This window comes from Cetorhinus maximus, chromosome 18 (assembly GCF_964194155.1).
Source record: "Cetorhinus maximus chromosome 18, sCetMax3.hap1.1, whole genome shotgun sequence".
Taxonomy (NCBI): Eukaryota; Metazoa; Chordata; class Chondrichthyes; order Lamniformes; family Cetorhinidae; genus Cetorhinus; species Cetorhinus maximus.
Window position 1 is genome coordinate 67367051 of NC_135896.1, and position 20943 is coordinate 67387993.

The window sequence follows — 20943 nt, forward strand, 5'->3', positions numbered from 1 at the left end:
CAAGGAAATACAGTAGGTTGTTCAGAAACTCCACTCCAGTGTCCTCTATGTATGCATTAGCTAAATAGAGCTGCACAAATACACTCCAGTAAAAAATTGTTTTAACTGAAAAAAGTTATGAAATATTGCTTGAAGTTACTGTCCATGAAATCAATATTAGATAGAACTAGTTTCACTCTTATGATCCAGTAAAGCCTGTTTATACTGACTCATTTTAATGGAATAGATGTAATTTCTTATGCAATTTGTACTTTGGAAGATTGCTCCACAGTTGGATAACTCAGTTACTGCTTTGTAATTCAGTGCCTGATTTCTAAAAAGATACAGTAGTCATCTTTCATGCATATCCATTGAAAACATTTGTTCTACTTTGAAATGTTATTGCAGATCACACAGATACACAACTTCAAAATCAGTGCAGCAAATTCAGAAAATACTATTATGTTTATGTGGCAACTGTCACACAACTACCAAAGGCAAGAGAATAAGCAGAAATAGCATCAACCTGCTTTACTGAAGCAGTGTACTAGTTTGAACAAAATATAATTAACATGAAATAATTAATCACAGCTATCATACCAGTGAGTGAAATTTCACAAATTTAGACTTCTGTGAAAACCTGAGCTTGGTGTGCGAGATATAAGAACTCCAAACCTGACTGTGAGCAGCTAAAGGTCCCAATAAGGTGGATGGAAGATGAAAAATAATAACCTAGAAGTTAACAACTAAAATCATATATTTTGTCTCAGCATCAAAAGAACCTGCCAAAATATTTAGCCAATCAATTAACTCATTGCAATATGAACACAACACAGTTTCTGCTACTGCTCAGAGACTTGGTCATTGGGTTATCACATTTTCCCAGCTTCAAAACTGAAGAGGGAAGAATAAGCAAGTGACTTAGGCGTGATCATGTCTGGAGTTCTAATGCTGTTTTTGCAGCTGATGAAAATTTATTGAAAACAACAATTTGCATTTATATAGCACTTTTAATGTGGTAGCTGTCCTAAGGCACTTCACAGGAGAAAACCCTCAGAAACTTGATAATAGTCCACTATTGCGACTAAACCTTACAACTCAGAAGGTTCCAGGTTTAATTACTAGTCTATATTGAACCTTTGTCGATCTGAGTCAGGTTTGAAAGAAGAGGTACTGCAAGTGATTTCAGTGCTTCTGGGCTAGAGAGGAAAAAAAATATCAGGCAGGTTTTCCATTGATATCCAGTAGACCCTCTTCAAGTTTCAATATTGGGCTAGGGCAGGATTTGGATTTTAATGATTCTTCCCTTCTTCTTGTTTAATTAACCTGTCAATGCTCATCAACCAGATATAGACATGAAGAGTGGCTTCTTAGTTGAAGTATCTGCAAGTGACCTCATTGATAAAATACTACCCTAAGATGAATCACTATCAGGAGGGAAGCAAAAAAAAACACAACTTTGTTTTAAAACTTCATAATTAATGCTTTCACATCATAAGGCATTGGTTAGAATTTAACGGGTGGTGTGATCTTCCGTCTGCCATTGAAGAGTTGCCAGCTGCCCCGAATTTCTGCCCTTCAATCAGGAAGAAGTCCTGTCTCAGAGAGCTGCTGGCCAACCTGATTGGCTGGCAGCTCTATTGTCCCAGCAGTGCCACCAGGAGCTGTGGCCACTGCTGGGACTACGAGCAGCCCCCAGCCCCCGGTCCCCGGGGAGTGTGTCAGTATTTACAGGGGGGAATCCCCAGGGACTGGGTCAATATTTACAGGAGCGAATCCACGGGGAGTGTGTCAGTATTTACAGGGGGGAATCCCCGGGGAGTGTGTCAGAATTTACAGGGGGATACGCAGGAGGTGTGTCAGTATGTCAGTGTGTCCCCGGAACCAAGGATGGATGCAAGTGTGGGGGTCTCATGGTGGGGATGGGAAGAAAGGAGACAGGGCACTGGGGGCCATGATGGCAAGGGCAGGCAGGGAGGGAGTACCCAGGGAGAGGCAGACCTTGGCAGGGGGAGGGTGCCTGATCTCAAAAGGGGGCCTGTAATGGAAATGCCCCCCTCCCCTTTTCCCGCTTGAGGCCCAAGTTGAGTGATCTGCTGGGCTTCCCACCTCCCCGTGCTCGTCCTGCAGCCAAAAAATTGCAGCCAGGTGGGAAGCAGCCCTTAAGTGGCCAATAATTAGCCACTTAAGGGCCTCAGTTGGGGTGAGAGCAGGCGAGCTTTCCAGGGCATATTACAGGCTGCAAACCTGCTGGCAGGGGACCATAAAATTCTGCCCATATAAACAATTAGGAAATATGCTATATTCAAAACTGTAATTTAGCCTCCAGTTTACACTTTAGAAATTTCCAACTGATGCACTGAAAAATTGAACAAGTTTGTTTAAAACAATGGCAAACATATCTGGAATCCTATCAATACACATGTAGTCACACTAGAATCAACAAGCAGCAGTAGCATCAAACAGCTGATCACAGCCAAGGCCATACACACAGGAAATGTAATCATAATGAATTCAATTGCGATACACAAGAACACTGGACTCTCAAATCCCAGCATCCACTGAGATTCACGCTGTGATTGTTCGGGATAGAATTGGCAGTCCCAGTTATATCATTTGATCAGAGAAAGCAAAGGAAATCCCTTCATTTTCAGCACAAGCACAACCCTTGGTTAGTTAACAAAGGAGCAAAATTAATCGGGTTTTGGAAATGCCCACAAGCAAGATTGTTCTGCCTACATGACCGAGAGATTCGGAAGAGATATGGCATGAGGGAAACAGGGGATGCCAGGAAACACGGGATAGCCATTAAATTGAGTTTAGCAAACAAGGCTATTAAAAATAAATTGGCTGCTATAGTATTAAACGACTGATCACAATATTAAATAGGGAACCTGGTTCCCTTAACAGCTCAGCAACTAGTGGGTGGTTGAGTCATCTAGGTCAGGATAATCACTAGCCTGTCTTTAGTTAGCTAATCTCTTCTAGTTGATTTTGGAGGGCTAAAATTGGCCCCATCACCAATGGTGAGGATAGTACTTATCCTCACTAAAATTCAGGAATGTACCGCAGGAATTGTTCTGTGAACATCAGATTGGGACAGGTCAAAATAACATGCTCACTTCCAAGGTGACATAGGATTAACTGTTGAGTAAGATGACAAGAAGGGCCCAATGTCCATGCTCCAGTAGGGAATTAAACACAAGAAAACTGGTATGGAAATCAATAGGAAAAATGAGCTGCTTCAGCATCAGAGAACTAATCACAAATAGACTGAATGTTCCTAGTCTGAGGCAGGAGGCCTGGTAATATCAGGAGGGGAAGGCTTTGGTTGGGAAGCCAGTGTCTTCCCACCGCTATGGAATATTACCAATGGCAGGAAGCTTAGCAGCACTTAAATGGTCAATTAAGGGCCACTTCCTACCACCGTAGAAAGTTTGTCCAAGTCAGCAGGGCCAGTTGCTGTGTGGGGAGGCTGAAAAGTAAACCCTGGTGACCTCACAATGGGTTCTGTGACGAGCCCTCCTTGATGGGCGCTCCATGGCCCCTGGAAGGGCCCCTGCTGGCAATGACTGCCCAAGCAGCAATGCGATCGCTGATGCTCCACGGCCTCCTCCATCCTGATCGCCGGGACCTGCCTGTCCGGCCTTGTCTTCCCCCAGCCCAACCAAATTCATTAGTCTTCAATGGTGTCTCGCCATTGAGGTGTCCTTATCCTCAAGCTCAGCTCAGCACTGGCCACTGCAAGCAGTAGCGATGCTGGCCTTCTGGTTAGACTCAGACTCATGGATGTTTACAGCAAAGAAGGAGGCCATTTGGCCCATCATGTCTGCGCTGGCAAACAAAGATCTGACTACATCTAATCCCATTTTCCAGTGCTTGGCCCTTAGCCCTGGAGGCTACGGCAACGCAAGTGAATATCTAAATACTTCTTAAATGTTATAAGAGTTTCTGACTCAACCACCCTTTCAGGCAGTGAATTCCAGACTCCCACTGCCCTCTGGGTGAAAAAATTTCTCCTCAACTCCCCTCTTAGCCTTCTACTTCTTATCTTAAATCTATGCCCCCTGGTTATTGACTCCTTTACTAATGGAAAAAGTGCCTTCCTATCCATCCTATCTATGCCACTCATAATCTTATACACCTCTATCCATTGTGAAGACCAACGCAAAGTATTCATTGAGGACTGTACCCACGTCTTCCGTGTGCACACAGATTACCTCTATGGTCCCTAATTGGCCCTACTCTTTCCCTATCCTCTTGCTCTCTATATATTTTAAAAATCCCTTTGGGTTTTCCTTTATTCTACCCACCAATGCTTTCTCATGCACTCACTTAGCTTTCCTAATTTCCTTTTTAAGTTCTCCCTGCACTTTTTATACTCCTCTAGGGGCTCTGCTGTATTGAGCCCTCGGTATCTGCCATAAGCATCTCTTTTACCCTTAATCCTAACCTTTGTGTCCCTTGACATCCAGGGTTCTCCAGACTTGGTCGCTCCCATATTTGCCCTGTATTCTCGCTATTTCCTCCTTGAATCCCTCCCACTGCTCTGACACAGTTTTATCTGCAAGTAGCTGCTCCCAGTCCACTTTGGCCAAATCGTATCTCATCTTAGTAAAATTAGCCTTTCCCCAGTTTAGAACTTATATTCCCGGTCCAACCTTATCCTTTTCCATAACTACCCTAAATCTAACTGAGATATGGTCACTATCTCCAAAATGCTCCCCTACTGATATGCCTTCCACCTGCCCGGGCTCATTTCTAGATATTAGATCCAGAACTGTACCCCCCGCCCCTTGTTGGGCTTTCTATGTACTGGCTAAAAATGTTCTTCTGGATGCGACTTAAGAATTTTGCTCCTTCCCTACCTTGCACACTAAAACTATCCCAGTTAATATTTGGGTAGTTAAAATCCCCTATTATTACTGCCTTATTATTCTTACAGTTCTTTGAAATTTGATAACATATTTAATCCTCTATCTCTCCCTGATTGTTTGGGGGCCTATAGTACACACCCAACAGTGTGTTTGCCCCTTTTGTGCTTTTTACTTCTACCCATATGAACTCATTTGATGATCCTTCCAAGATATCATCCCCCCTCACTGCAATAATTGATTCATTGATCAATATTGTGACACCCCCCCTCCAGTTCTATCCCCCTCTCTATCTCATCTTATAACGAGGAATATTGAGCTGCCAATCCTGTACTTCTTTCAGCCATGTTTTGGTCATAGCTATGATATACTTCCATGTGCCTATCTATGCTCTCAGTTCATCTGTCTTATTCCTCAGGCTCCTTGCATTAAAATATATTCCATTTAGCCTTGCTAAACTCACTTCTTTTTATCTAGCCTATGTTTCCTCTACCTTCCAGACTCACTTTTATTAGTGTTTTAACTTCTAATTCCATCTCAGCTTCTCTGCCCTCTGAACTACATTTCAGGATCCCATCCCCCTGCCAATTTAGTTCAAATCCATCCAAACAGCATTAGTAAACCTCCTCGCGAGGATGTTGGTCCCGTTCCTGTTCAGATGAAACCCGTCCAACTTGTACAGGTCCCACCTCCACCAGAAACAGTACCAATGTCCCAAAATCTAAAGCCCTCCCTCCTACACCAGCCCCCTAGCCATGCATTCATCTGCTCTATCCTTCTGTTCCTATACAGGCACCGGGAGTATTTTTGCCTTTGAAGTCCTGCTTTTCATTTTCCTACTTAACTCCCTAAAGTCTGCTTGTAGGACCGAATTTCTCTTTCTTCCTATGTCATTGGTCCCAACATGGACCACAACCTTTGGCTGTTCACCCTCTCCCTTCAGAATCTCCTGCAGTAGTTCCATGACATCCTTGACCCTGGCACTCAGGAGGCAACATACCATTCTGGAGTCACGTCTACGGCTACTGAAGCGCCTGTCTACTCCCCTCACTAACAAATCCCCTACCACTATTGTCCTTCCAAACTTCTTCCTACCCCGCCTTCCCATTAGCAGCTGGACCACACACAGTGCCATGGCCTTTACTCTGGTTGGCCACCACAGAGGAACCGTGACTCTCACCATTTTCCAAGGCCGACAAACGGTTTGCGAGTGAGATGTGCTTGTGTGGATTTCCTCACTACCTGCCTGGTCCCCTTCTTCTGTCTGTCAGTCACCCATTCTTCTCTGCTTGCACTTCCTTAAGCTGTAGGGTGACCATGCCTGAAACGTGCTATCCACAAATCTCCCAGCCTCATAAATGCACCGTAGTGAAGTGCAATTGGGGGAACTGCCGCTCTAGCTCTAAAACCCAGAGCTCGAGTTGCTCCAGTTGGAGGCATCTCCTGCACACATGGTCAATCAGGCCGCCAGGAGCATCTAGGATTTCCCACATTGCACAGGATGTGCAAATCACGGGACTGAGCTCCCCAGACATATCTTAACTAAATAGAATATGGACCCTTGCTTTTATTTTACCCTTACTCTTACTTCAATATAGACTGGGTGCTAGATCCTCTAGATAGGCTTGATCTTCTAGGTGCTGCTGACTGCCTGTCCCAGGGTCCTCCTCTCGCACTCTCCTCCAGGTGCTGCTGACTGCCTGTCCCAGGGTCCTCCTCTCGCACTCTCCTCCAGGTGCTGCTGACTGCCTGTCCCAGGGTCCTCCTCTCGCACTCTCCTCAGATATAATGATGAGTTGGCAGCTCTTGGGAGCCAGCCATCATTCTCAATAGGACAGCAGCCGTTCTCAGTAAAACAGTGAAACCTCAACTGCTCACACTTACCTCACTGAGTGGTCCAGTGTAGGTGGGCCTCAGTGAGAAGGCCACCATCCGTGCGGCCCATGCATAAAAGGGCTATTTAACATGATAAGGCGATGCCTCATAGCCCCACTGCAGTCTGCCTAGTCTGCAGGTGGAGAGGCCACTGGGGTCCCTGACCTTCCACACAGACAGCTTAGATGCTGCCTTGGGAGGTCAATGAGGGAAGGGGATTAGGCATTGAGGGCACCAGCAAGCGCCACTAATGCATGTCTCTGTGAGCCTTATCCTTCTATCTGCATGGGCTCATCACTCTTGGATGGTGCTACCCCAGAACCCTTGTGGACAATCTGCAGTGCACAATCACATGGCACATAATCCATGGGGTTATTTGTAAGACTGGAAGCGTGAGAAAGATACATGAAACTTAATTGCTATCAACCCCATCTCTATTTGCGTATGCAAAGATATGGCACAACAGGACAGAGAGAGAGAGAGAGATGACGGATGGGTTTGCCTGAACTGAGGAACCTTACAGAGTTCAAGCAGTCGGCAGCCGAGGTGACGGGAGGAACCGGACCGAGCCTGTGCGGATGGAGAGGTCGGCAGGCAGCCTCCATCCAGTAAGGATTCATGCATAATGTAGTCATATAGAAACCTAAGATCATTCTTTCATCAACATTGGAGGCAGCTCATGCAGTCACTCCCTCTCTCCTCCCTCACTTACAGGGTCCAGCAAGAAGAAAGCGAGGGAAAAAGAGGAAGCCTTGTCCAGTAGCTCATCCAGCTCACAGGGGACCGAGGACATTGGGGAGGAGGAAGAAAGTGCACCTGTAGAGACATCACAGCAGTCACCTGCATCACCGCAGGGATAAACACCTCGATGGGTACTGGACACATGTCCGCAGCAGGAGGGGGCAGGGTCAGTCAAGCTCACCAGCACTCGGAGAACTGCTGGGGAAGAGGCATCTGCGATGTCCAAGTCGGATGACAAGCCTCTGGGACGGGCCCTGCACGCGATGCTGGGGAAACTGCATGAGGTGGGGAACACTGGGCAGAGATGGTAGAGACCCTCAACAGAGTGGCACATGAGATGCAGAAGTCCGTTTGCCTGCTGGCTGATGAAATGGTGCCAACATGTGCGCGCATCAAGGTGGTCCAACAGGACGCGTAGTTTCTGCCACTCAGACCTGTAGTTCATTACTGTAGCCATGGGTGAGCTTTTGCTGTGGCTACGTGAGAGGGGCACCTCAACCTCCCTCCAGGTGCCCCTTCCCCTCAAGGAGTCAGGAAGGGCCCTTGGGCACCTGAAGGGAGGAGGTGCAGCTGTTGGGCACCTCTTGGCCTTCCACTCAGGATGCTTTGAGGGTGTCTGCCCCTTAGAATCCCCTTTGCCTGTGACCCTTTCAGCTCATCCTCTGTGACTGCAGAGGGAGCAGCTGCACCATAACAGGACAGCCAAAGTAAGCTGGGGGTCCTCTGGGCCTCGGGTCTCTAAAGGATGGCCGCCAAAGTCATCCAAGACAACAAGGCAAACTGGTCAGCAGGTTGCCTCCACCTCTGCTGCGGATGAAATGGTAAGGAACGCAAGATTAAGAAGTTTTGATTTCACATGTGATTGCACGGGTGCACTATGATTGTTAGTGTTATGACACTTCTGTAAATAGAGTATGCTTGCATTTTAATGAGGTCTTATGCAGTTTATTTACATTTGTGCGCCCCCCCATCATCTTCAGAGGCACACTCCAGGCTGGGTCTATGTCCCCTGGAATCATGCATGTGCAGGAGGCAAAGGTCTTTGCCAAGGCCCTTGCAAGCCATGTGCAAGAAGTCTCCAGCACACACTGAGCCTTCACATACTCATCTGTTCAAACACCCTAGCATTGTAAGTACTACATGCTGGGGTTCCCCTTCAGTTGTCCAGTTGAGATGACCTGCATCTCTGCCCACCCCTGATAACCCAACTCCCATGCAGCATCTGGAGATCTCCACCCCGAGGTTTTGGATCATTGCGAGCGGCGATGGTTCATATTATCTTCGATGCGCAGTCTAATGCTTTCATTCCTCCTTCTGTGATCCACAACCCCCCAGCACCCCCCACCAAGCATAATATTTGACATTCCCACAGTTACCCTTCAGCAAGCCCCCATCACCCTCTGTCCTATGCAGGTATATACATACATACGAATTAGGAGCAGGGGTAGGCCATTCAGCCCCTTGAGCCTGCTCCACCATACAATAAGATCATGGCTGATCTGATTGTAACCTCCCATCTGCCCCCGATAATCTTTCACCCCTTTATTTATCAAGAATCTACCTATCTCTGTGTTAAAAATATTCAAAGGCTCTACTTTCACTGCCTTTGAAGAAGTGAGTTCCAAAGACTCACGACCCTCTGAGAGAAAAAAATTTCTCTTCATCTCTGTCTTAAATGGGCACTCTCTCATTTTTGAACAGTGACCCCTAGTTCTAGATTCTCCCACAAGAGGAAACACCCTCTCCACGTCTACCCTGTGAAGACCCCTCAGGATTTTAATGATTTCAATCAAGTCATCTCTCACTGTTCTAAATTCCAGTGGATACAAGCCTAGTCTGACTAACCTTTCCTCATAAGACAACCCACCCATTCCTGGTATTCATCCTGTAAACCTTCTCTGAACTGCTTCTAACGTATTTACATCCTTCCTTAAATAAGGAGACCAGTACTGTATACAATACTCCAAATGTCTCACCAGTGTCCTGTACAATTGCAGCATAACCTCCCTACTTTTATATTTAATTCCCCTCACAATAAACATTAACATTCTATTAACTTAACCTAATTACTTGCTGTACCTGCATACAAGCCTTTTGTGATTCATGCTCTAGGACAGCCAGATCCCTCCAAATCTCGGAGCTCTGCAATCTCTCACCATTTAGATAATATGCTTCTTTTTTATTCTTCCTGCCAAAATGGACAATGTCAGATTTGCCCACATTATACTCCATCTGTCAAATTTTTGCCCATTCACTTCACCCCCCTATGTCCCTTTGTAGCCTCCTTACATCCTCTTCACAACTTACTTTCCTACCTATCTTTGTGTCATCAGCAAATTTAGCAATCCTACCCTCGGTCCCTTCATCCAATTATTTATATAAATTGTCAAAAGTTGAGGCCCCCAACACTGATCCCTGTGGCACACCACTCATTACATCCTGCCAATCATTTATGCCTACTCTCTGTTTGTTGTTATCTAGCCAATCTTCTATCCATGCCAATATGTTACCCCCTACACCATGAGCTTTTATTTTCCGCAATAGCCTTTGATGTGGCGCTAAGTACAGTACATCCACTGGTTCCCCTTTATCCACAGCACATGTGACTCCTTCACAGAACTCCAATAAATTGGTTAAACATGATTTCCCTTTCACAAATCCATGTTGACTCTGCCTGACTGCCTTGAATGTTTCTAAATGCCCTGCCATAACTTCTTTAATAATAGCTTCTAACATTTCCTGCATCACAGATGTTAAGCTAACTGGCCTGTAGTTTCCTGCTTTCTGTCTCCTTCCCTTTTTGAATAAAGGAGTTATATTTGCTATTTTCCAATCTAATGGAACCTTCCCTGAATCGAGGGAATTTTGGAAATTTAAAACCAATGCATCAACTATCTCACTAGCAACTTCTTTTGAGACCCTAGGATGAAATCCCAGGGACCTGTCAGCTACCTAGAGGTACCTTCACTATGAGGTTATCAATTAATCCCATCTCATCGCACAATACCTGGTTTGGTATAGCCTGCTATCTGGTTGGCTCCAGAATGTACTGTTCTAAGAAACTATCCCGAAAACATTCTATGAACATCCTATCTACTCTACCTTTGCCCACCTGATTTTTCCAGTCTATATGTAGATTAAAATCTGCCATGATTATCACTGTACTTTTCTGACAAGCTCCCATTATCTCTTCCTTTATACTCAGTCCTACTGTGTAGTTACAAATAGGGGGCCTGCACACCACTCCCACAAGTAACTTCTTGCCTTTACCATTTCTCAACTGAACCCAAACTGCTTCTGCATCCTGGTTTCCTAAACTTAGGTTATCCCTCTCTAATGTGCTAATACCATCATTAACTGACAGACCCACCCCTCTATCTTTTTCTAGCTTCCTGTCCTTCCTAAATGTCAGGTACCCTTCAATATTCAGGTCCCAATCTAGGTCATCCTGTAGTCATGTTTCTGTAATGGCTATCAGATCGTACTTCTTTATTTCTATTTGCGCCATCAGTTCATCTGTTTTGTTTCGAATATGTAATTTCAGATGTAGAGCCTTTAGTTTTGTCCTTTCATTATTTTTGTAACGTCTTGCCTTATCTGCTGATTTACTCTTAGATTTGTACTCTCTGTCCCTTCCTGTCACAGTCTGCTTATCATTTCCCAAATTAGTACCTTTCTCTCTTGCCTTGTCTCTAATCTTTGGTTTACCACATCTTCCCAAATTTCATACCATGTCCCCACTATTTATTTTAAAGCCCTCTTTACTCACCTAGTAATGCAACTTGCACCAGGTCTAGTATAGCCTGCTCTCTGGTTGACTGTACTAGACCTGGTACTGTGAATGTCCACATCCCCTACCTTCCTGAGGAGCCCATCCCCGTTACAATAGACATGTCCCACCCACATCCTGCCTACCCCCAAAATCCTAATTTACTTTCGTATCCCCTCTGACAACCCTCAACGCCCCTTCACCAGTCATCGCCGAATCCTCACCCTCGCACCCTGCTGGCTCCCATTGCTCCCTTTAAAACTCACCATACCTTCCTATCGACAATTCCCTCAGTATACCCCCAGGACTCATAAGTTGACACCACGGACCCCACCATCTGAACACCTTTCCCCTCTTCCCCCCATGACCATTCACACCTGCACACACCCCTCCATTCCTGTTCACACCTGCACACACCCCTCCATGCCTGTTCACACCTGCACACACCCCTCCATGCCTGTTCACACCTGCACACACCCCTCCATGCCTGTTCACACCTGCACACACCCCTCCATGCCTGTTCACACCTGCACACACCCCTCCATGACCATTCACACCTGCACACACCCCTCCATGCCTGTTCACACCTGCACAACCCCATGCCCGTTCACACTTGCACACCCTGCACCCCTATCCACGCTCCACCATGTTCCTTCCTACTCTCCCGCTCCATACCAACTCATCCCTTCCACAACTCCTGGAGCATCTCTCTCTTTTCCCTATCACCACCAACCTCCCCAGTCCCTCTCTTGGCCTCCATACCTGTCCCAACTCTTCATTCCTCTCCTGTCCATCTAATCTTCCCCCCAAGTAGAGACTATCACCGCTCAACAGTACCTCATGCAGCCATCCACCTGCAGATTGAAGATCCATCTCCTAGAAGCACCTGCAGATTGAAGATCCATCTCCTAGAAGCAGCTGCAGCTAGAAGATCCACGTGGTGGATGTCCGCCCATCCAGTGCTGCATGTGGCGTTCCAGGGTCCACAGTCACTGGATGCTGCCATCTTCTGATCTCCTCAGGCTGCTCCAAGCCAACTCTGGTTAGGCCTTCATCTCCATCCCATTAACAGGATGCAAAATGGTTTCAAGCTGGCCTCTGACAGGGAATTGCCTGGGAAGTTTAAACTTCTGATGGGTAATTACCCTGCATTGGCGACCTGTCATGAAGGGCGGGAGCGCATGTTCCTGCCGTCGTTTCACACTGGCAGGAAACCAATTGTTCAGCTCCTGCCACATTGCAAACTCCCTCCCCCCACCTCCCCCACCCGCGTGCGTGCACCCCCCCCCACCCCGGCCGCCTACCGCCTGCCATTAAACCCACTGTTTTTGGGACTGGAAAATTCTGTTTTGAGCTAATTTTTAATCATGATTTTGGACCCTGGACTAAATAAGCTGCTGAGGCAACTAATGATCACAGCTATAGAGACTAAATGTAACAAAAAAAATGTTGTTATAAATTCTGTCATAACTACATACATCATTTACCTCACTGCGCTGTAGACTAAATCAGCTGCTTTGGCATTTGAGAACCACATGTAGTTTTGCATTAAAACAAAAGGATAATTAAAGTTCAAACAATCCAGAGCTAAGCAAGTGGAAATCTGAAACAAAAACTGCGATTGCAGAGCTGCTCGACCAGCATCTGGAAGAGAAAAGTATGTTATGTCTCAGGTAAAACCCTGACATGTTGTGCAATTTCACTATATCTGTCCAATGTGCATTAGAATCAAGAACTGGACGCAACAGCACGGTTAGATTAGAGTATATATAGCTCTGGAGGGTTGAAGATAACATTGAATGTGAAGTACAGATATGATTGGATATCTGCATTTGGTTTTCCCTCTTCACCTTTAACCTTCTTTCCATGATGGTTCCTATTCCTCTTGACTCTCTGATAAAGCAAAAATTTATTCTGTACTTTTTTTACAAGGGCTGACGAGCTAATTAATATTGACCCATAACTTCTGACCTCTCGGGGTCGTACACAGGAGGTACCCAAGAAGATGTGCTGCGGGACCCCCTGGAAACCCCCACACAAGAACTGCATGGGAATTGCCTGGGAAGTTTAACCTTCTGATGGGCAATAACCCTGCATTGGGAACCATCCGATACTCTGATTTAAATCAGAGGCTTTGTATGGTCCTGACTGTCAGAATTAAAACCACTTCTAACTCCTTGGCAACTATAATACAGACACCCCCAAACCCCCCATGGCATCCCTGGCCAATCCCCCAACACCCACAACTACCCTCCCAAACCCCCAGCTACCACCCACCACCCCCGACTACCCTCCTGACCCCCCAACTACCCCCATCCACCAACTATCTTCCCGATCCTTGACTGCCCCACACCTCCCCAACTACCCTCCTGATCCCCCGAATACCCCCATCCCATCAACTACCTCCATTCCCCAGCCACCCTCATGACCTGCTAGCTACCCCCCATCCGCTTCAACTACCCTCCCAACCTCCCCACTACTCTTCCCTGTCCCTTCAGACCACCCAACTCCCCCACTGACCACTGCAACTGACCACTCCCAACTGATTACCCAACCCCTCCAGCCCATCCTACCCACTTATCTTACGTACTTACCTACTTCCTGGCTTATCAAAATGGGTGGAACCTTAAAACTTTTCTGCTTTGTGGCAGCTAGTGCCATAAAAAGGGGGCGTGGCTTCCTTTCCTCTAACACTGTTGCCCTAGACTGAAGGGCACGGAAACCCACTTCACTGCAATTTTCCCACCCAGCCCGAGGAAGGTAGGAAGAGAGGAGCGGAGTGGCAATCCGACTGTGATTGTCACTCTCGGAAGTTCTGGCCCATTATTTTACGACCTTCTTCAGAATTCTACCAAGAATTACTTTAGTGAAATGCAAAAAATATGATAAATTCATTTATACGTGTCTAAAAATGTGTATCTCATATTCTGGCCCAGATCTTCCATTCCCCGGAGGGTCGTACCCCAGAGATATCCTGAAAATGTGCTGGGAAACCCTCGGAAGTCCCCTTTCTGAGTGACTGGGAATTGCCCGGGAAGTTCCAACTTCCGTTGTGCAATTACCATGCATTTGGAACCCTCCAAAACTCTGATTTAAAGACAGAGACTTTGGATGGTTCCAACATTCTTAGCAGAATAGTTAACCCAGAAAAGTTAGAAGCATTGAAACCAGTTGTAACTCCTGTGTAACTATACTGACACCCCAACCCCCCCCCCACTGGACGCCTGACCACCCCACCTCCGACCACCTTTCCCAGCCACGACTACACCCCCCAGCCCCCAACTACCCCTCAACCCCGACTAATCTCCCAAACACCCACTAACCGCCCCCACCCTCTGACTATCCTCCCACACCGTGACTAACCACACGCACCCCCCAATTACCCAACAGTGATTGTAACTCAATGTAAGATTCAGCCCTCTGTGTTTAAAACCTGCCTTTTACCCGTTTTCAACTGAGTGTTGCTAATGCAGTTTTCTTTGCAAATCAAAGTTAACTCTTACATTAGAGACTGCTGTATCAGAATGCAGTACATTTGAGAACTTAAAGCTGAGGGGTAACAATATTGGGCACTTCAGTTAAAAAAAAATAGCTGCAGCTGTGTAATGAGACTGCAAGAAATTGTGTGAAGTCAGAGTTAGTAGAGCTGCAACAACATCAGTCACTTAAAAGTGGCAGTAAACTCATACAACTTATAAAGTTGTGACTTCAACTCAGGAAAGAAAAGTCACAACCTGAAATAAACAAGCTGCTGAAACTGTAGAATAAACTACAGGAATATTAAATATAAAGAGGAAATACATCAGTACAACTAATATCTAAAGTAAAACTATACAAATACATTTGGAGGGAAATGCGCACTATAGAAATATTTTGAAAACCATTATCTAAAATCTGGCAAAGTAGCATGATAAGTGCTGGCCTACACCTTGATAAAATAAACTCAGATATGTAACAGCACAGACAATAACAAAGTTGGCAACATGGTGAAGGCTTGGAGCCAGAGAGATCATTGACAGAGGCAGAGAAAATTAACAAGATGAAGTTTCAGACTAGCCTTTTGGCTGACGTATCAAAGGTGATAAGAAACTTGGAGCAGATAGTTCTGTACTTTGAACTGCTTTGATTTGAAAGGATATGCTTCACTAAAACCATTAACCGGAGACAGGACTTGCTATTCAATGGAAATAAAGCCACTTGGGATTGATAGTGACAGTAGTGGCCTTTTGAAAGAGGTGACTGTCAAGGTATGGGAAGTGCTCAACATATTCCAAAGTCTCTTCTTCACCATGTATGGTAGGTGGAATATTTGGCTGACCAGTGGGAATTTTGTTTTACAACATTCCAGGACAGACTGAGTTTATTGAATGCAGAATTGAAGAGATCAAGAGTGGCTTGCAAATCTGGTGCAGAGTGGGCAATGACACAGCAGTCATCCACAAACTGCAGATCATGTATGTCGATGATGGTCAGTTTAGTTTTGGCACGGAGGTTAAAGAGTTTTCCATCTGCCAAAACCAAGATCCAACACTGGATTAGCTGTGCCAGCTCAACCTTCTACAAACTGTGGCAGTGAGTGTTTGACAACAAAGCCTAGGGAACAGAGCAATCGTCATCACCACTCTCCTGTCTTGCAGTAAAACCTGGACCCGTGCATCAGCAACACATAAGAGTGCTAGAGAAATTCCATCAGCAATGCCTCCACCACATCCTCCAGGTTCAATGTCGAACAAGTGCCAGTGCCCTTTTTTAAAATGTATTTGTTCCTGTAGGCATTTTGGCCATCCCATTGCCCTTGAGGGCATTTAAGAGTCAACCACATTGGTCTGGGTCTAGAATAAGACTGGGTCAGACCAGGTAAGGACAGCAGATTTTCCTTCCCTAAAGGAATGGACTTTTACAACAATTTCATGGTCACCACTAGACTTTTAATTCCAGATTTTTATTGAATTCAAATTCTACCATCTGCTGTGGTGGGATTTGAACCCAGGTCCCCAGAGCATTGACCCTGGGTCTCTGGATTACCAATCTAGTGACAATACCACTAAGCCATCACTTCCCCAAGGGGAGATCCACAGGTGTTAATGAAAAACTCCTGAAAAATCAACTTCGATGGACTGGACACTGTATCCAGAAGGCTGAAAAGATAAACCCCACCATGGCCTGTTTTCTCAACTCTCAAATGGCCAACATTCTAGGGGAGGACAAAGAAAGCCCTTCAAAGACACCCTGAAGCTCCCTTTGAAGAGAGGCAGCATTGAAATTAATGACTGGGATGAGTTTGCTACCAACCAAAATGGTGACAACTTGCCCATTAAGCTGCATCACGCTTTGAGTCATAGCATCTTAAAGATAAGGCAGAGTGGCAGCAGAGAAGGAAGTAAATCTTGCACTCCGGATCCCACCACCTTGTGGGTCATTGTGCCCCATGCATCCAATGATCCGTTAGTCAAGAATTGGCCTGTTCAGTCACATGAAGACCCATGGCACAAACTCATGACTCTGAGTAGGCATCATCCTTGAATCGAGGGACAGCCATTGATGACAGTAGTGACGCAAACATCATTAAGATTGCAATATTTAATGTTACTGATGGGACATTTTGTACAAATGAAATTACGTCATAACTGTGCATCAAGAAATAAAAGAGCATCATATGTACACCAAGAAAATTAAATGGATTTAAAATATATATTTATTGATGAAATTCTATTCATTTCCCCATTTGAAAGATTTGTGGCCCTTTACCAATTTGCCTGTGGAGCGTGAATTTTACTCGTAAGCTTGAGGATTTATTTCCATAACAGAACCTTTGTTTTCTTACAATACACCCATTAGTGGATGGGTCAATGCATGATTTCTTTAAGAATGTGAATGCAGCTACATTTGAAATTCAAATGAAAGCCTCAGTAGATGGCACTCTGCTAAGGAATAATGCTCCTCACCAGCCAATCACATGGCATTATTTTAATAAACAAATAAACCTTTTATATATAGAAGCAAGGCAATATCAGCATGACATATCCTTAAGGGAGGTAAAATAGAGGTTGGAAATTTGTCATGAGATTCTTTCACCCATCCTCCATCAGCATCACTACAAAGTATTACGAGTAAAAATGTTGCTCTTCATGGGTTTGCACAGATAAAAATGCAGCCATGGAAAATAAGACAGTAGAGAGCTCTTAATTTTTGGGCCTGGTAAAAAATCTGTTGAAAATTACTGTCACAAAGTGGTGGCATTGTTTAAGCTCTGTGGTAATCTTTAAGGCCTAGGTTTAATTAATTCAGTAGAAAACTCAATATAAAGGCTCTGTTATCAAGGAGGGTGTAGTATGCCTTTAAGTGCATTGCACTTGCTGAATCACGATGTCAATCACACAATGCTGCATATCATGAGGTGAGCAAGATGGCTATTGGACATTCTGCTTTTGAACATCAAATTTGTTGGGCATGCTTTCATCATATACCAAATGGAAAGAGGATTCAAAGGTTCCCAGATCTTAAAGCTAAATCCAATCTTCCATCCTTTGTCAAAATTCAGTATAGTCAATTAACAGAATTTCTAAAGAAAACTTACTGCAGAAACCTGTGTTTTATTAGATCACCAGGACTTTCATCTGCAGGGGACAATACCGGTGGAAGGAAATACTCTACATTCTTAAAAGAGGGAGAGAAAATCTTTATAACAGCAGTTAACATAAACAAGGACTAAACAAAAGAGACTGGAAGGATAAAATTCAGTGGAGGTGAAGAACAAGCCTGTGAGCAGATAGTAACAACAAATGAAGCAGAGCGCTTGATTCTTCTGGACAAGCTCTTCTATGCTAAGGGATATTTTGAAGTCTAAAGAAATTGCTTCTTTCAGCTGTCTGTATGTGCCTCACTGCCCACTTCTAATTAGCAGCAAGCCAGTTTCATCCAGGTAAAGGAAGGTCCTCAAATGTGGTGCATTCAAATGAAAATCAAAGAATACACAAACCTCCTTTGTGCTTCAAGATTCTCTTTTCATGTATATAGTTATGCCTCTGGAGAATGTATGTCTGATTTTCTCTCACAGCTACCCTTGGTTCTCTCCCAGTGCTTTCCTGCAAATGGTCTGTTTTCTTTCCTCAGATTTCTCAAAAATACAAAATCTGATTGCCCCTTATCTATCACTCCTGTACACCAGCTATGCATTAGTAGCATTCACCCCCTGCTGGCTGTGTGAAAGATAATGCACCCAGCTGCTTCCCTTAGTGTAACTGATAATGCACAAACCTGGACTTGAGATATTTCTTCCAGTACCCACTCTAGATAGTAACATCTAATGAAGCCACTAAGATAAGAGATTGGCTTCTGTTTGACCTTGAATTTCCATTCCTTGTATAAAAATGAAAAATTACTAAAAGAGCCAGAGGGTGGTTGTTTCTTGTCATTATCCTGTTGTCAATTCTGATGGTGGTTATTAATTTTTTTTCCTTTACGATTCACAATCTGCTCTTTGAAATGTGCCATATGTTCAAAGCAATTCAGGGATGACAACTGTCAGAATTACAACAATAAAAAATAGCCTAAACGAGGCAGATTTACTGCTATGGAGTTTCGGCTGAAAATAACCCCTGAAACGCTCGAACATATTACTCCTGCTCTGTTTTAAAATTCCATCACATCTACATTATAAGCTTCAAGATTTTGTATTAACAAAAGGGTAAAGTAATATGTACAAAATAGAGTATTTAATGGGCTATGTAACAGAAAAGTGCTGAAATATAAATTTCTTATTTATCATTTGAGGGAATTCAAATTAATATTAGAGCCTAATATATTTGTTTTAATTGTGTGTAAAATAACAACTTAAAGCAATAAAGGGTGCTTTATCTATTACTAATAAAAATTCATTGAAAGCCAACTAGTGTCAGTGCAGTGATAAACCAGACTCCTGGCAAATTCTGTTCTGTTCCAAAGGACAGGCTAATCTGTCTGAAACCTCAAACTGAAACACGTACTGTAAAGTAGAGCCCCTATTTTCATTGACTATTCATTTTGCTTCAGTCTATTTATTAATCCAGTCTCCTTTATTTCTACTCATCTATGGAAAGAATTCTTCATTCCTTTATAAAATTAATCTTAATAGAATGTGATAAAGGGAACTCTTTGGCAATTATGATGTCTGCACTCTCTGGTGGCATGCAGGAGATGGAAATGAAGTTGGGGACAGGGAAGGGAATTCTAATAGGCACCATGATATATACAATGAACGGCAAGATGTCCACTGAGAGAAAGACTTGTCAGGCTAATCAGATTTTCCATATCCATGTAAAGACAGTAACATAGGCTCTAACCTTGTAAAGATGCTGCTGCTGCTCTTCTGACATCATCAGGTCATGGCTGTCCATCACTATGGATTCCATGTCAATCAGCCAATCCCAGAGCTCCTGGTATTCCAATTCAAAGTCCAGAAGGCTGGAAAGAAGAATTAAAAATGCATTATGCATTGTATAAATAAAATATATATTCCTGAATGAATGCTGAGTGGAAAATTTAATTGCTTGTTATAGAGAAAATTAAAACTTGAAATTAGTCGGCAAGATTTCATTAAATTCCAATATAAGTAGATAGCACAACGTGATTAATAAAATAATGTAATAATCTATCAGAGAGACAAAAACACAAACATTCTTATAATTAGACATCAGCAATGATGAACCCATGGTCATTATTTCATCATTTTTCAATGTATAGAGAAAAGAAATACAATAAAACATACTATGGAAAATGATTGACAAAGTCAATCATTGCCTGTTTCTTGCTTTAAACCAGTTTTAACAATTTCCAATTCAATGTAGTCTTTTTCAGCACAATCACAACTAGATAGAGGTACATCAGGTAAACAAGAGAGCCAACCTACAGCCAAAGGTTTTATAAGAAGATGAAAGTATATCAGACAGACATCTTAGCTGGGCATGAGCGAGTATGCCAAACCACTCACAAGGGCTGGATGGAGCACTAGACAGGTGCTCTCCATAGACATGCTCAATGCAAAGGTGAGGCCAAAAAGTCAAAATGAGGAATTCTCAAAAAGACAGTAATCGTTAAAATTCAAAGCAAGATCGTATGATTTTCAGCTAAATAAATCATTAGATTGAGGAGCTTAAAAGGATTAAAGCCCTGTTCAGTTCAAAGCACATTGTCTGAGTTAACTGAATTCTCTGGTTTACAACTCAGCTGCAGCACTCTGATGCAGTAAATGTGAAAAGTGTAGACATCAACAAGGTAATATACAGTTCTCAACATATACATAAATGTTATTCCTGACAACGATGTGTATTAACAGAACTGGATGTCAAACAATCCTAAACAAAAATTAACCATTGAATTTGACTAGATTAGATGTGTGTTATTCAATAACATTTAATGGAAAGAAAAATTTTCTTCTCCAGAAAGATTTTCTGCCACATTTTAAGTTTCCAAAATTTGGTTCAATAAAAATAGACCTAAGTGCAGCAGCAAATAAAGAAGTTCTATCCTGCAACTCTAAAAAAGGAATTGTTTCTGTTACAGCTATAATGACCTGTTCAATGGGTAACAGAATTAATTCTCTGGGTTTCACATCTAAATATATATCCTAGGTAATTCATATCATGAATTTCACACAATTTTGCCTTTAGATTCAATCTGAGTAATCTATTGCAGCACATTGGATTTAGAGGCATTTATCATTCAAAT

General features: G+C 43.7%; 1 protein-coding gene across 5 annotated transcripts in view; it reads right to left on the reverse strand.

Moving 5' to 3' along the window:
• The window catches only part of akap6 (A kinase (PRKA) anchor protein 6), a 467239-nt gene that overhangs the window by 131099 nt on the left and 315197 nt on the right, over nt 1-20943 (reverse strand). For all 5 annotated transcript variants that reach the window (XM_078562838.1, XM_078562835.1, XM_078562834.1 and 2 more), the window contains exon 8: nt 19560-19680. In XM_078562838.1, the coding sequence (XP_078418964.1) occupies nt 19560-19680 (121 nt within the window). The remainder of the gene's footprint in view (nt 1-19559; nt 19681-20943) is intronic.